This window comes from Sciurus vulgaris, assembly GCF_902686455.1.
Source record: "Sciurus vulgaris genome assembly, chromosome: 16".
NCBI lineage: Eukaryota > Metazoa > Chordata > Mammalia > Rodentia > Sciuridae > Sciurus > Sciurus vulgaris.
The window spans coordinates 7,103,117-7,119,530 of record NC_136477.1 but is presented as its reverse complement, the minus strand read 5'-3'; the positions used below and the strand labels follow the sequence as shown (position 1 = coordinate 7,119,530).

The 16,414-nt window shown below is 40.9% G+C and overlaps 2 protein-coding genes across 2 annotated transcripts; both read left to right on the top strand.

Moving 5' to 3' along the window:
- Positions 1-5,809: 5,809 nt before the first annotated feature.
- LOC306646150 (olfactory receptor 7G2-like) lies at positions 5,810-6,733 on the top strand (the record flags this gene model as incomplete). The annotated part of the gene is made up of 1 exon (XM_079114604.1): positions 5,810-6,733. One exon carries the CDS (start codon positions 5,810-5,812, stop codon positions 6,731-6,733), a length of 924 nt encoding a protein of 307 aa, XP_078970730.1.
- Positions 6,734-13,894: 7,161 nt separating this feature from the next.
- Positions 13,895-14,833, top strand: LOC306646123 (olfactory receptor 7G2-like; the record flags this gene model as incomplete). Its single annotated transcript, XM_079114586.1, has 1 exon — positions 13,895-14,833. The coding sequence occupies one exon, from the start codon at positions 13,895-13,897 to the stop codon at positions 14,831-14,833; it is 939 nt and encodes a 312-aa protein (XP_078970712.1).
- Positions 14,834-16,414: the final 1,581 nt, after the last annotated feature.

Genomic DNA, 16,414 nt, shown 5'->3' with positions numbered 1-16,414 from the left:
AAATCATATTATTTCCTAATCCCTCTCTTGTTAATATGAGCATATATGAAAAGGGTGAATATTATTCATTTTACAAGACAAATTTTGCCTAGGATAAACTTATCCCTGATAACCTGTATGGCCAAACTGTAATTGCATAACACCTTAAGAATACACAGAGAAGACAGAAAGTTTATAAATTCAAGCAGTACTTGTTTGCATATATTTCCATATTTTTCTCACAAAATATTATTTTGGAGGACTCCAATGAATATTTACCCACCCTTTAATAAATGCCTTCAATTTATTATATCAGTTGACTTCATTTATACCTTGACATGTTTTCGAGGCTGTGACTGATCTCTGGGTGCTCCTTTTCATTTCATCACTGATCATCTGAGACTCCATCCTGCTGTTGGGTTTAGCAGGTGCTCATTCATTTTCAGTCCTATTTTACATGACCTCAGGTAACAATGAATCACAGGGTTTCTTCCTGATGTTGATAAAAGTTGGGTAGTTATTCTGTTATTGTGAATAAAGATGATGGTCTAGCCTGTTTCACAATTGCTGGAGGAATTGTAAGGTAGTTTCGATCTTGTGGTGGGTTCACTGGCTACAAGGGTGTCGATAACCTCTTTTGTGCATTTCCATCAAACTTACCTGCCCATTTGGTGATTCTGATGCTCCAAATTGTCACAATACATTTTCATTTATGCAGTCTGATGCTGGAGGTTAATGTTTTGCTAATTTATATTTCTCTTTTAATGAAGTGGTGTTCTTCACATCTCTTATACAAGTCATTCCTTTTCTTCTCCTTGGGAAATGATTGGTTGGGATATTTCCATTGAGGTATATGTCTTTTTGTCAACGTATAACAGCTCTTTATGTATCTGGAAATTCATCCCTTTATCATAAAGACCAAGTCATTAAAGAACATGTTGACAATCAGAAGACCTTTCCTCCATGTAAAGCCCCACACAAAAGATCACATACTGTATGATTCAATTTACACAAAGTCCAACAGCAGGCAAAACTTATCTAAATAAGAGGAGTCATCATACGGTTTCTGTCAGGAGGAGGAAATGACTGGTAGGTGGTAAGTAAGAGATTCTGGGTAGAGTAGCACTCTATTTCTTGGTCCAATTGGTGAATACTTGGGTAATTTGCTTTGTAAATTTCATCAATGTGTGTGAATATTGACAATCTGGGTGTTTTTTATGTATATATGCCATACTTCAATTTAAGCTTGTAAAAATATAAAGCCATAGAAAGAAACCATCTTAAACCTGAACACCTGGGCATGCACTAAACACTATAAAGCTGATGGAAAAAAAAATAGGCCAAATACACCAAAAGTGAATTTTCATAAATACATCCTTTTTCATTTTACTTTCAGTGGCATCAAACCTACTGGATTTACTTAGAATTTGGAATGATCCAGAAATCCACATTTCATTTTACCTCCAATTCACGAATAAATTAAGTCCTCATTGTGCCACTAGTTTTCTGAACTATCTATTTTGAACAGCAGATTTTTGCATCTCTTCCTGAGCTAATATATTTTGTCTTCATTAATGAAACAAATTGACTCCTAAAATCTATTTTCTTGTGTTAACAATCTCCAAACCCTCCTTTCATGAACCATATGCATATTACATTCTTCTTCCATGTTGGTTGTGCAGAAATTTTAGAAAGAGATAACTTCTAATAAAATGATTTACTGTCACTGAATCATACCTAGAATTATCTCGTTTTTTGGTGGAGGAGGTATTCTCTGCTTTATCACCTTTTCATACCGCAAAAAGGAAGATTTCATTAAAATGAAATTTATCTTACTTTTGTTCTCATATGGTTTGTTTCTGATATTGCTTCTTAGGATAAGATTACCTTCAACATTACCTGGCTTGAGATATGGTGAATGCAGTAGAGAAAAAGGAAGTGTCCCTGTGGGACGGGCTGTTAAGTTAGATATGGGAAGTAAAAGGTGGCACACTAAGAGTGTCTCAGTGAGAGCAAAGACAATGCCAGATTGGGGAAGGAGAGGAGTTGTCAGACTAGCCATTTCCTCAGACAATGGTCCTGATCAGGAGGACAAGAAGCTCACTGCACAGGAGTCACTGCTGAGCTAGCTGTGCTGATGGGATGCTGGATCCCTCCATGTGAGGTTCACCCAGGCACCCAGGTGAAATAGCTCAGTGTCCCCTGTTTTCCTAGCAGGGCTCCTCCCCTTTCTCCTCCTTCTCCCCCTCCTCCTCCTCCTTCAGCAGCTACACAAGCAATCTGGAAAGTGGGGCTGGGACATTGTGTGTCTCTTACCCTAAGATGCAGCTTAGGACTCACAATCTGCAGGATGGTTTCTTATCTTTTTGCAAGTTCCTGCATACATCATCTTTCCTCTAATTCTTCTGTTTGGGAAATAACATGTGGAACATTGCACATTAATGACTGTGATCTAACCATAAATTTACAGTTGTTAAGACTGCCTTATCAAATAATGGTCAACATATGAGATTTCAGGAAGCCCATTCTCTGCCCCTGAATGTGGCCCCAACTTTGAATTTGCCTCTAGATGTACACCACCTATTTGGATGGGGAATTGAAGACCTTGATAGCCATGGGATCTTTGTGGCTGCCCTCTTGTAGAAATTTCAGAGGGTTTGTAATGTCATCGTGCTGGCACTTCAGGGTTCCTTTCATGGTGCTGGTGCTCACAGGTCACCTCATGTGATGGCAGATGGCACCTTCCATGTTCTGACATCCCAAGGTCAAAGGTACATGAATTCCCTTGTACAAATGCCCCTGTGGGGCTGTGGTAAAGCACAGTTAAGAGTGTTTGCCTAGCATGTGCAGTACTGGGGTCAATCCCAGCACTGAAAGGGTGATGGTGTCGGGATCTCTCTCCCTGGACCACCGAGTTTCCTCATTTTTGAAACCCTATAGTTTGGATATCTGTCCTGCCATGCCCCATGCACAGAAACTTTGGTTGCCAGCCTGCAACAGGACAGGAGGGGATGGTACCAGTCAGAGGGGCTGCAGTACAAGGCAACTAAAGGGAGGGTGGGGCCCCAGACTCTCCTCTCTCCCTTTTTATTTCCTTTCTCCTCTACCAAATGTTCCCTTCATGAGGTACTGCCCTGTTGCAGTCCAGAGTGACAGAGGAAGAAACAGTGAAGGGAAACATCCAAAGTCCTCAGCCTAAACAAACCTTTCCACTTTTTAAGATGCTGCATCTAACATACTTGTTATAGCAAGAGAATTCTAACACAATATCTTAGCTAATATATATTTATTTGATGTAGTCTCACATCTACAGAACATAGCTTTACCCAAAAACTAGAATCATGCTTCCTGAAGTAGTTAGTAAAATTGGTAGGCCTTTGTTTGGAGATGAAAAGGAGCCCTATAATTCTTTAGAGAGTTGCCATGTGTTGCATGAACAGGGTCCATGTAGTACAGCTGAGCAGAGACATGCAGAGAACTGAGTGGTGCAGGCATGCCCTCAGGGGTCAGGAACCTGCCACCCTGAATCCCTCACTACTGCAGTTGGTCTTCAAGGAGGTGCACTCTTGGGATCAGAATGTTAGTACAATAGCTGATCTAATGAGGAGCTCTGTGTATTGAGCCCCTGAGACACAGAGACAGCAGAAGTGAGCCTGGGACCACCTCACTCAGCAGCCCTGACCCAGCCAGCAAGCAGACCTATGCCCTCTTCCACAGATGAGCCTTCCTCAGGAACCTAGGACTCACTAAGTCTGCTGCATTTCCCGAGGACACTCTTCCATTCAGTCTCCAGGTGAGATGTGGAACAACATTCCTCATGAAGCCAACTAGGCAACAAAAGTCCCTTGGTTGAGGCTTCGGAAGTGAAATTCAAGCTCACCTAATTCATTTATTATTAATTCCTCTTATTTCCTGTCTCAGCATACACCATGTGAAATGAACCCTGGTGTCAGTGATGCCTCCTTATTTATCTAGTGGACTCTCTCAGCCAGAGAGAGTTTTCAGCACACTAATACTCCCTGATGTTTGCATTTATCATAGTAGGATGTTCCCTTATGGTTGTCTTATTTTGATTTGCCATTACATTGCATGTTTCTGAAAACTGCATAATGTTGCATATGATGATTCTTGAGAGTGACAGAAGAAACCAGCAGGAAATGTCAGTATCAGGCTGTCTATTTGGAAAGTTCTGTACTAGGTACTTTTAAGTTGTTAATTTCTCATTATGAATCATTCCCACAGATTTTTTACAATGTTATTGAGTATGATTGGATAAAAATTGCATTCATACTGTGTGTACACTAGGATAGCTGGAAATACCATACACTGCAAAATAATGACCACATCAAGGTAATAACTCTTCCTTCTTGCATTTCCCAAGGTGCATCAGCCTGGGGAGAGGCTGATGTTCTAGGGCTTGGGTCACAGTCAGATTCTGTAATCCACTATTACAACAAATATAAGTGCTGTCCCTGAAACATCTGTCTCCCTGTGTAGACAAGGATTTTTTGTACATGGACACTCCTAATAGGACTCAAAATTACTTTATGGCTTTGAGTTACCTACTTTGTGAATACCAGGGATTTCTTTTTCTATATTCATATCTTTTTTATATGCTTACATATTTCTATTTTTCACTCATTTATCTCACTTTTAAAAAAATTGATACATCATTTATCAACTCCATAGTTGAATTTCGTTAGTATGAGATAGAGAATCTCATAGACAGAGTTGCTCAGTTCCCTTTAGATGTAATTGCTAAGGGAGATGACCTATGTTTCCATGAGGAAGTCTCTCTCCTAAGCTTCAAGCATAGATGCGACCTTTTCTTTGTGCAGTTTCCCATGGATGGATGTACTCAGCTCACTATAAATAATTTCCTGGGTAGAGATGGAATATGCTTTTTAATAATTGAAGAAATACTTTTTATTTGAGGTAGTGTCTTGGAATGTTGCCCAGACTTTCCTCAAATTCACGATTCTGCTGCCTTGGCCTCCTGAGAGCAGGGATTACAGGCATGCATCCACTCACATGGCTCAGACAGATGAAGTTTTAAGGCAAGGAGAAGACTAGAGCCTTGGTCTCCAGGATATATTAGAATTGCAAAGCACAATGATGAGATCTGAGTGAGGCCTGAGGAATGCTAGTTCCGCACCATCCAGAGGCATTCACAGAGATGGGCCTTGAATCCACACAGTAGTCAGTGTACGTGAGCCCAACCCAGTTCTGACCAGCTAACACTGTGGATCCCACATCCATGGTCTAAGCTCACCCTACCTCAGGGTCTTCACGGGTCAATGGGGGGGATACGCAGCTCCACAACTGCAGTTCCCCAAGTGTGTCATAGGATTCCAAGGAAGCCTAAGTTACAAGATCGATTTCTCAACTTCATTCTCATCTTTAACTTGAAGGCCTGGGATAACTGCCTGCTAAGCCCTGCTTCACACTGTGCTTCCTGCTCAGCACTTAGGGCAGGACAGGAAACCATGTTGGTGTTTCATAAGAACTGAAGGCAGTGAAGGAAGCTGAGGGGAAAGGGGGATGACTGAGGAGCAGAGGGGAGGAAGTGGCAGAGGAAAACGTTGGAATATTGTCTTAAGCTCAACGTGCCCATGATGACTACATTTCATTAACTTACTCTCAAAACCCAACACACATGAAAGCCATCCAGAGGGTCTGTTGGAAGCACAGATATCTGGTTCTCATTACCAGAGGGAATCAGCAAACAAATTGGCCTGGGGCCAAAAACCTTTGTTTCCATTGTCTTCTGCAAAGGGCCATTCATTCTATGGTTTGTCTCCCCATCTTTTCCATCAGAACCTTCAACAACATGAAATTCAGAAATGAAACAGCCATCTCCGAATTTCTTCTCCTGGGACTGACAGAGGACCCAGGTCTGCAGCCCTTCATCTTCAGCTTGTTCCTGTCCATGTACCTGGTCACCGTCCTGGGAAATCTGCTCATCATCCTGGCCATCAGCCATGACCCCCACTTGCACACACCCATGTACTTCTTCCTCTGCAGTCTGTCCTTTAATGACATCGGTTATACCACATGCACAATCCCACAGTTGTTGGTGAACATCCAAGCCCAGAATCAGACTATCACCTACACAGGATGCCTCACCCAGGTCTCTTTTGTCATAATTTTTGCACTCATGGGAAATTTTCTTCTGGCAGTGATGGCCTATGACCGCTATGTGGCCATTTGTCACCCTCTGCAGTACAGGGTCATCATGAATCCCCGCTTGTGTGTCCTGCTGGTTCTGGTCTCCCTGCTCATTAGTGTTGCTGACGCCCTACTCCACACTCTGCTGTTGCTGTGGCTGACCTTCAGCTCAGACCAGGGGATCCCACACTTCTTCTGTGAACTTGCTCATGTCATCAAGCTCTCCTGTTCTGACACCCTCATTGATAACCTTACAGTACTCGTTGCAGTGTGTGTATTTGCTGGTGTTCCTTTCATTGGAATCATTTTCTCTTATGTTCGCATCGTGTCCTCTGTCTTGAGAATGCCCTCATCAGGAGGGAAGCATAAAGCCTTTTCCACCTGTGGGTCTCACCTGTCTGTTGTCTCCTTGTTCTATGGGACAGCTTTTGTGGTGTACGTTAGCTCAGCTCTAAGCGACTCCCCTAGTCATTCTGCTGTGCTTGCAATACTGTATGCTGTGGTACCCCAAATGCTGAACCCCTTTATCTATAGCCTGCGGAACAGAGAGATGAAAGAAGCCCTGAGGAAGCTTTGGATAGGGTAGGTTCTCTGCTGTGATACATCATCTGCATGGACTTCGGATTTGAGAGTAAGTGAAAGTGACATGATGCCTTTGGAACCAAAATGCCTGACACTTCTGTCACTCTATTTTATTTTTACAATGAGATCAAATTATGTCCAGGTGCACTGTATCTGGGCTTGAAACCTGACATTTCTATTTATCTAGTTTTTAACATTTGACACATGATTTCTATATTCTAAACAAAATTTCTTTCCTTGAGTTTCACAGAAGAGGATCCTGAAGGAGGGATTCTGGCTTCAGAGACTTCGTGCTGTTGCACTTAGAAAATGCCTCTTGAAATGACACATGCACACCCTAACTCTCCTCACTTGTTAATAGGAACCTAGGTGTTAATAGGGTGAATGACACTCATATAAAAAATATTTGCAGAGAATGATGTCATGCAGATTATTTCCCTGGGGCCTTAAATGTAATTTCACATACTCTTATAAGGAAGGCACAAGAAGAGCCAGAAACTGAACTAAGGCAAACAGTTTTTGATTAGCTTAACACATTTGTCTAAAACCTTATGTGCTTATTTTGCCTGTTCTAATGACTAGCTCTCACCCCTGTGCTCATGCCTGTCCCATTCACTACATCAGTTGGCTCCTTTTCCACCTTGATTCACACTTCCTGGAGGAAATGTGAGCCAGCTCCAGCCTTGTGGTGGGCTGGTGACTATGAGTGTGTTAAGGTACTCCTCTGTGCAGTTCCATCAAGTTTGCTTATGTGGTGGAATGCATTTCCCAGGCCATTAGATGAGCCTGGTCTTCCACATCATCAGGAAATACTGTCCTTTTCCCAAGCAATCAGGTGACATGTACTATTGATTTGCTCATTTGAATCTCTCCATTTATGAGGTGGAGAATCTTTTCAGGCCTTATTTGAGTCCCTCTTTTTCCCCCTTTTTGAAAGTATGTGTTTGAGATATTTCCATTGAGGCCTTTATCTTTGTGTTAATATGCCAAAGTTGTCTATTTAACTAGAATGTCAATCCCTTTTAGTTATCTTGTTGTCAATTTGTTATTCATGTGTTTGTGACACTTAGCTTCAGGGTTACAGTATTCAGTGGGTACACACAAGGGGTCCATTTTAATATATATTGGCATGTCCACGTATTCCTTAATAATTTGGTTTCAATAAGTATTGATATTGGACACTGTTTTTACTTCAATCCAAAGGATTGAGTTTTACTTTTTAGTTTGGAGGTATGAAATCTCCTTGAATTTATTTTTCAGATTTGAGGTGATACAGAAATCCACATACCTTTTTAATTATATTTTGGCAATAAATAAGGTGTTCATTCCTGAGTTGTTATTTCTCTGGACTCTCTTGTCTGAACCCTAGGTTTTCTGTACCTCTCCCTGAAATAACTTATGTCTTCTGTCTTCATTATTGAAGCCCCATCAATTAAGTAAGTGCACATAACAATCCCCAACCCCATATATTACAATCACAAAGCTACCTGTAACACAAGTTACATCATTTTTGCTGATTTGCAATTTTCTTCAAAATACTGATAAGAAATACACATTATTTAAATCTGCATCATGTAGTATTTGGAAGTATGTTGCATATTGAAGCCAAGACCATGAAAGTGTGAAGGCTGGGAATAAAACTCTACAGCAATAAGGAAATGTGATTACATAGTTACTCCACATTGATTACAGAAAACAGTTTAGAAATAGTTAAAAATATTCACAAATAATGGATCAACATTCAAGGACACAAGCAGAATCTCCCTCTAGTGTTTTGGGTATTTTTGGTACTTTCTCTGCGTTCTCACTGTGTCAACTGGGAAGACAGGAAAACTTAAAGTGAGCTTTTAATTTAGTTACACATGGATGGATTCACATTGTTTCTTAGGAGAGGGTTACAAGCAATCTGGAAACTTGTGCTGGGACTTTGGGTCGCTTTTATCCTAAAATTCAGCTTATGGCAAAAAAAACCTGCTTGTGTTTCCTTCTGCTTTTGTTTGTTTGTTTCAAATTCCTGCACCTTCTTCTTTCCTCTAATTTCCTCTGTTTTGGAGAAAACATGGGCAACATATCACTTTATTGGTAGTTATAGTTCATTCACAATTGCTATGAATTCCTCATCAAAACATTAGCCATAACACCTGAAGCATCAGGAAACAATCTCGGGCTCTGTGTGTGGGTCCCATATGATGGTGAAACCCACCTGTGTGGACACAGGGCAGAAGTCCGTGGTACTTGAAGTAGTCCTTGTTGCTGTTTGCAGGTGGGAGGGCTCAGAACTAAGTGGTGGAATCTTACTGATACTTCTGTGTTGCTGATATGGTGTTTCTCAGAGGTCATCTGAGAAGACATGTGGGCCCCTCCAAAGTCTATCATTCAGAATTCAAGGGATATGAATTTCTCTTGCAGAATCGCTCTCTGGGGCTGAGGATGTAGCTCAGTGGTTGAGCACTAGCCTAGCATGTTTCAGACCCTGGGTTCCATCCCGAGCACCTGAAAACATACATATGTGTAGCAAAACAACTCAAAGCAGATTTCCATACTCATTACCCATAATCTTTTCCTCTCCTATTTTCCTGAGGTTTGTCCCACAAGGCACTGGCCTTTTGACTAATGGATCGGAAAGCACATTCTCTAGGTCCTGTTTTGATGCTGCCACTGGATGTATACTACCTATGTGTTCAGGGAACTGAAGACTGAAAGCTAAAGGACTCCTTTATGGCTTTGTTCTGGTAGATGCTTTCAGCAGAAAAGTGATGGTGTCTTGCTGATGCTGCAGTAATCCCAATGGATTGCTACTCGTAGGTCCCTTCAGATGGTGGTATAAGGTCACCATGAACTCAAACATCTTCAATATCTCCAAATTGCTCCAAAATGCAAACAACCAAACAAGAGAAAAAAACAGAACGTGTGCAGACTCTGGTCCTGCTGGTGAATGCGACTTCTTTTTCTTCTCCCTTTACAGCCACACTTCCTGTGCAGCACTCTAGACCCACTTCCCCCAAGTCTTCTCCCACAATTTTCTGGGTCCATCAGCAGGACTTTGCTCTGATTGTTCATTTCCAGGTTCACAGTTCCCTCTTCCACGGCCAGCCTGGTCTTCCTCCTGAATTAAGCTCCTGACTTCTCGTGCCCCGTGACGTGGAGACTGTCAAATCTCCTCACCAAGCCTGCAGTGAGTGTGATTAGTGTCTTTGTTGGGGGATTTTCAGGGACTTCCATGAGTTCTCTGTCCACAGAATTGGGTTTAGGCAGAGCTCACCTCTTAATTCATCAAGATTTGTGAAGTAAGGAAGCTCTCCTTCTGCCCATGGAAAATAACCCCCCAAAAATATTGTTTTCCAAGCTGGAGGTTAGAAGGGCTTTCTTGCTGGTGGACGTGAATCCATAGAGTCCCTTGCTTTCATCTCACTCCCCATCTCCTGCTGAGGTTCTTTTCTTGCTACTGGGAAACTTCATCTTGTGTTTACACGCTACTGTTCTCTGTATGGTATACCCGGGAACACAGATGTTCCTTAAAACCCTATTGATGTCTTGGTATCTTTTGTCAATTGTTCCAATGGCTGAAATAGAATGAGGTTAACATGTGAAATATGCCATAATGATGCTGTCTTATTATAAAGTTGAAGTAGCATGTCATATAAATTACAAATTCATGTCCCAAGAATTAATATATTATAAATGCAGACAGTAAAGAGGGAAAAATATTGAGCATTTAAACATAGAAGTTTTCAAAAGCACATGAACTTGAACCAGCCCTCCACCTATTGAATGGTGGTTGAATCTAATCCAGTGTCTGAGTGACATATCAGTTAGCTCTGCCTTTGGTGACTTTGTAGTTGAAATAAAAAATTCATTGTGTCCCATCATCTGAGAAGTATCACAACTGTAAAGTTAAAGAGCATATAACATTGATATATAAAATATGACATAATTAGTAAATTATATGATATTAGTACAACGTGATATTTATAACAATGGGTATGTTATACATGGGTATATACATGTAAGGTCTATATTATTATTTACAACCTGTTTTAAGGCACTCTTGTCAATTTCATTGAAGTATGTGTAGAATTGAAATATCAGGAGTTAATGACTTAAAAATCAAGAGCTGAAATTTCACATCGGAGTCCCCTAATGTGAAGAAAGATGTATATTTAAACCTCTATATTGGAACTGAAAATGCTGTGCATGGATGGACAAAGGGAGTAAAAATACAGTCTGTAATTTGGTTTCTCAGCACTGAACAAAGGGAATATAATAAAATAATAATACAATCTTTAAAAACTATGTGGGAAAACATTATAGTTCAGCAAACACCCCTGATGACTAACTGGATTACCCAGAGTTTGTGCAGTTTTACAATGTCAGATCTTTTTTGTTTGCCCATAATGTCCATGCATTAAAGATCTGGTGGCCAGTCTGCAGTGCTTCTTCAAAGTGGTGGAACGTTCAACAGGTGAACCAAAGTTAAATGTAATTGGGTTGTTGGGGCAGGCCATGAAGTCACTAGCCTCCCTATCTCTTATTACTTCCTGGTGGTTCCCAAGGCCACATACTATGTCAATGATGACTTACACTGTCACAGGCCCGAGGCAACATGCCAGTGACTGGACTGTGGATCAGAACACTGAACTATGAGCCAGAGGAAAATTGCATTAATTTAAGTTGAATGACCTTGGGAGTTTGTTCCAGCAATTGGAAGATGAAGATCACAGTGTCTTCGCAAATATGTATGAATTTACTATTTAAACCTATCCATTTTTCACATCTAAAATGGAATGGAGCTTCCTGAAAACATTAATTAAATGGAATAGACTTTGTTTGTGACCGAAAAGGAGCCCTGGAATTCTTTAGAAAGTTGCCATGTGTTACATGAGCAGGGTCCATGCAGAGAGTTGAGCAGAGACAGTGCAGAGAACTGAGTGGAGCAGATATGGCCTCAGGGGTCAGGAATAAGCCACCCTGAATCCCTCACTCCTGCAGAGTTGGTCTTCCAGGATATGCACTATTGGGATCAGATTGTTAGTACAATAGTGGCTATAATGAGGCATTTTGGATATTGAACCCTGGGGATACAGAGACTGCAGGAGTCAGCCTGGGACCACTGCACTCAGCAGCCCTGTTCCAACCAGGAAATAGCACCTGTGCTCCTCCCAGAGGTGAGCCTTCCTCAGGATTCTCTGAAATATTAATCTACCTGTACTTCCTGACAACACATTTGCTTCTTCCATATCAAGTTGAGATTTTGAACCAGATCCTTCTTGATGCCATCCAGGTAATTACACTTCCTTAGTTAATGCTGCATATTATCTTATTTAGTAATTCCTGAATTCATTTTAATTCCTATATATTTTCTCATATCAACTTGCCAAGAAAATATTGATGTAATTGGTGGTTCCTTCTTGATTTCCTACCTGTCCATCACAGAGATCATTTCAGCACAGTACACACTTCTCTGATGTTTGCATTTATGATGCTGGGGATGCTTTTCTTGGTCTTCATTCCTCAATTGCCCTGACACATTCTCTTTCTGTGGAGTGAAGAGTGCTCTGTGCAGGTGCATGGCAGTAAAAACAAAACCAGAGGGGAAGTCAAGTTCAAGTTCCTATCTCAGTCCCACACTGGTGCATTGGCTCTACTCATTTCTCACCATGAAACATCCCCACAGTGTTTTCCATGTTCATTGGGGATAGTTTAATAAAAGCTGTAAGTGCTCCAGGTGTACAGTGTGATGGTGGGATGTGAATATACATTGCAATATGGCGACCACGATGGCATGAATTGACACATCTCCCTGCACTTCCCTTTGTACAAATGCAACATCCAGGTTGCTCTCAGAGTTGAGGGCTTCCCTTTTGCAAAGCATGTTCTAGAGCTTCTGTGACCTTCATTCAATGTGTGTGGATTCAACATCACCCCAAAAGCTGAAAGTTGTCCCCTGCACTTCTCTGGCTAAAAAGAACACTGCTCCAACTTGAGACGTGTCTGGTATCCTATAATTGTGTTATCTTATGCTCGTTTTCTGAATATCAGGAAATTGTTTTAGTATTCATAATTTTTTCAGGTTTTTCTATGCAATTCACTGAGATTTTTCTCATTTTTCTGAAATATTTCTTTAAAATGATATATTAATTTTCAACTAAATCATAGAGCTACCTTAAGAGGAGACACAGAGTCTCTTGTGTCATGCTCATGTTTAATTAATTGCTGAAGGAGATGGGTGATGTTTCCGTGGGGCGTCCTCTGAGCTTCAAATGTCATAGAAACATTTCCTAGTCTTTGTTCAGGTCCACCTGGATGGATGCCATCCAAAAACTATTATTAATTTCATGGATAAAAATGGACATACTTCAAAGGCAGGGATAAGGCTAGTGGCCTTGGTCAGGAAGAAAATATTGAAATTGCACAGAAAAATCATTAGATCTGAGAGATCATCTAGGAATGTTAGTTCTGTACTATCCAGGCACATTAACAGAGATTGTTCATGAATCATTTCAGCTGCCAGAATATCTGGGCTGAAACCCAGGATTGACCAATCCTCTGTGTGGATCTCACAGTCATGCTGTAGCCTCAGCTTACCAAGTGTCCTCATGCATAAACGTAGATGACGGTGAAAAATAACCCATATGAACTTTGACTCCTCTGTCAGGTGACTCTGAATCAAGCCAAAATGAGGGAATTATTGCTTTATAAGAAACATTTCAAAAATTTATTCTCCTCTATTTCATAACATCTTAGAATAGAGCTGATTGAAAACATATGCCTTTGGCTTTGTTTCTTTCTCCTATTTAGCACAAAAAGTGGAACAAAATCAGTGTTCCATGTAAATATTTTGAATAAAGGAGTGGAGGGAAACAGGAATGAATGAAAATTGATCTAACTGAGAAAATGGCAGAGAAAATTTTCTGAATATTCACTGGAGTTCACAGTGCCCTGGGGGATGTTTTCTGTTCCATAAACTTTCTCAGAATTCAACATGCACTGAAGGTACCTGTAGCACTTGAAGCAGACTTGGGGTCCTCATCCCCAGGGTGGTTCAGGAGTCTGACTGGAGTGGGGACCAAGGATCTGCATATGTAACATCTCCCAGCACTGCAGCTGCTGTCCACACATCTTAAGGTCTTCTCCCCCTGTCTTTTTCACCAGATTCTTCACCACCATGGAACCGCATAACCAAACAGCCATTTCACAATTCCTACTCCTGGGACTGACAGATGACCCAGCACTGCAGCCAGTGATCTTCAGCCTGTTTCTCTCTGTGTACCTGGTCACCATCCTGGGAAACCTGCTTATCATACTGATGGTCAGCTCTGACTCCCACCTCCACACTCCCATGTACTTCTTTCTTTGCAATCTCTCCTTTAATGATATCTGTTTGAGCACTTGCACAATCCCCAGGATGCTGGTGAACCTTCAAACACAGCATCAGAGTATCACTTACACAGGCTGCCTCTCCCAGGTTGCCTTTGTCATAGTATTTGCATTTGTGGAAAATTTTCTCCTTGCAGTGATGGCGTATGACCGCTATGTGGCCATTTGTCACCCCCTCATATACACAGTCATCATGAATCCCCGGCTCTGTGTCCTGCTATTTCTCTCCTGTCTTCTCATTAGTATCACAGTTGCCCTGTTCCATACTCTGATGGTGCTGCGTCTGTCCTTCTGCACAAATCTGGAAATCCCCAACTTTTTCTGTGAACTTGCTCAAGTCATAAAGCTCTCCTGTTCTGATACCATCATTGATAACACAATGGTATATGTTTCAACTTCCATATTTTGTGGTATCCCCTTCTCTGGGATCATTTTCTCTTACATTCACATTGTGTCCTCTGTCTTGAGAATGCCCTCATCAGAAGGGAAGCACAAAGCCTTTTCCACCTGTGGGTCTCACCTCTCCGTTGTCTCCTTGTTCTACGGGACAGGTTTTGCAGTGTACATCAGTTCTGCCATGTCTGACTCTTTAAGGAAGACTGCTGTGGCTTCAGTGATGTACTCTGTGGTTCCTCAAATGCTGAACCCCTTTATCTACAGCCTGAGGAACAGAGACATGAAGGAGGCCTTGAGGAAGCTCATCAGCAGGACAGCATCAATTGTATGATGGTTCAGTTACTCTGAACTTGGGTTTCTAGAGAAAGTCAAAGTGACAGGATCCCTGATGAACCAGCATGGTTGGACCTTGTCAATACGTTGTCCAAAAATGATGATGTAATGACCAGGTTCACTTTTCCTCTGATTGAACTCTGACTAGTTTCCGTCTATCTATCATACAATGTACTTAATTTTAATACTCTAAACACAATTTTTTATGTGCCATCACAGGAGCTATGTTGGGGCAGGCATTCTAATTGTAGTAATATTTGTTGCAATCCATTCAAGACCAGATGCTGAAGAGGCCAGAAGTGTAGTGCAGCATCGCTGTGTTCATATCTACAGAGTAAACTGCAAGGTGATTATATGGGTGGGGCCACGTGATTGTCATCTAGAATTAGTTTTACTGTAAGGGAAATAAGTAACCATTAGTAGCTTGCAAACAAATAGCTAACCACTTCAGTGGCCAAGAATAACCTTCTAAGTCATAATGGCATACAGTTCAGTGTCATATCGGGTATAATTGGCAAAACTAGGTGGTATCAGTGGTCTGAGATGGTTGTGAAAATGTTCAAACTCATCCTTGAAAGTGCTTTCCATCTTGGGAAAAGCAAAGTCTAACATCAATAAGCCTAAAAATAATGAGAATTATCTTGCATTGCAAGGATTCCTGAGGTAGGGGATGTATCAGAGTGGAGTACGTCTTTCATTCATCCTCCTCAAGGTGGGCTCTTCCTAGGACTGGTTCCTCTGCAGTCACCAGGTGAGAGCAGCACATTCGGGTATGTTACCTGACATGACATTAGAAATAGAAAACTGAGTCCCATTCCTGAGTCTATTGATAGGTAACTTTTCCATGGATGAGTTAGACTACATCTGGTAGAAGTTTTCCTAGTGGCTCTCAGCATAGGCCCAGAACTTGTTACACTAATTTTCTACTTCCTTATTAAAAATTGCATGATATTGCTTATTTGAGAAAAGAGGATTTGCTGAAAGACTTTCCTGTGTTACATGGGAGGTCTGCCATGTAACCCCATCTCTCAATATAAGACAGACTGACAAGCAGAGGAAATGTAGAAGAGGAGGAGACCTACAACCACAGAAGTAGAAATTGGATTTGTGCAGCCAATACTTGACCATTTTTACATACAAAACTGTCATTTTCATAAAGTTTCAACAAATTTCTATCACCCCTGTAGTTACCCCTGTAAAATTTGTTACATAAATGTGCTCATTTTGACCTTGCCAAAATTTAAATTTGACATTTAATCTATGTCTTATTGTTACTGTGATCCTTCTTTTCAATTATTCATATTGAGTATATCAGTTATTCCTTCATTTTTATTTTTTCAGGAAAAGTTTGTTTTATTTCAGTTGAAACATTTTTGAAAATTCAACCTTTAACATTTTGTTTTTTAAATTGAAGTCTTGACATAGTTCCAAATATGGGAATACTCTCAGCAGGGATGTGTTCTCATAGATATCAGATAGTCAATGGCAATGTGGTATAAAACAGTCCTGGTGAAAGCTTTCTGTTTTTTTTTTTTTTTTTTAACATTTTTCTTTTATTTACTTATTTATTTTTATTTTG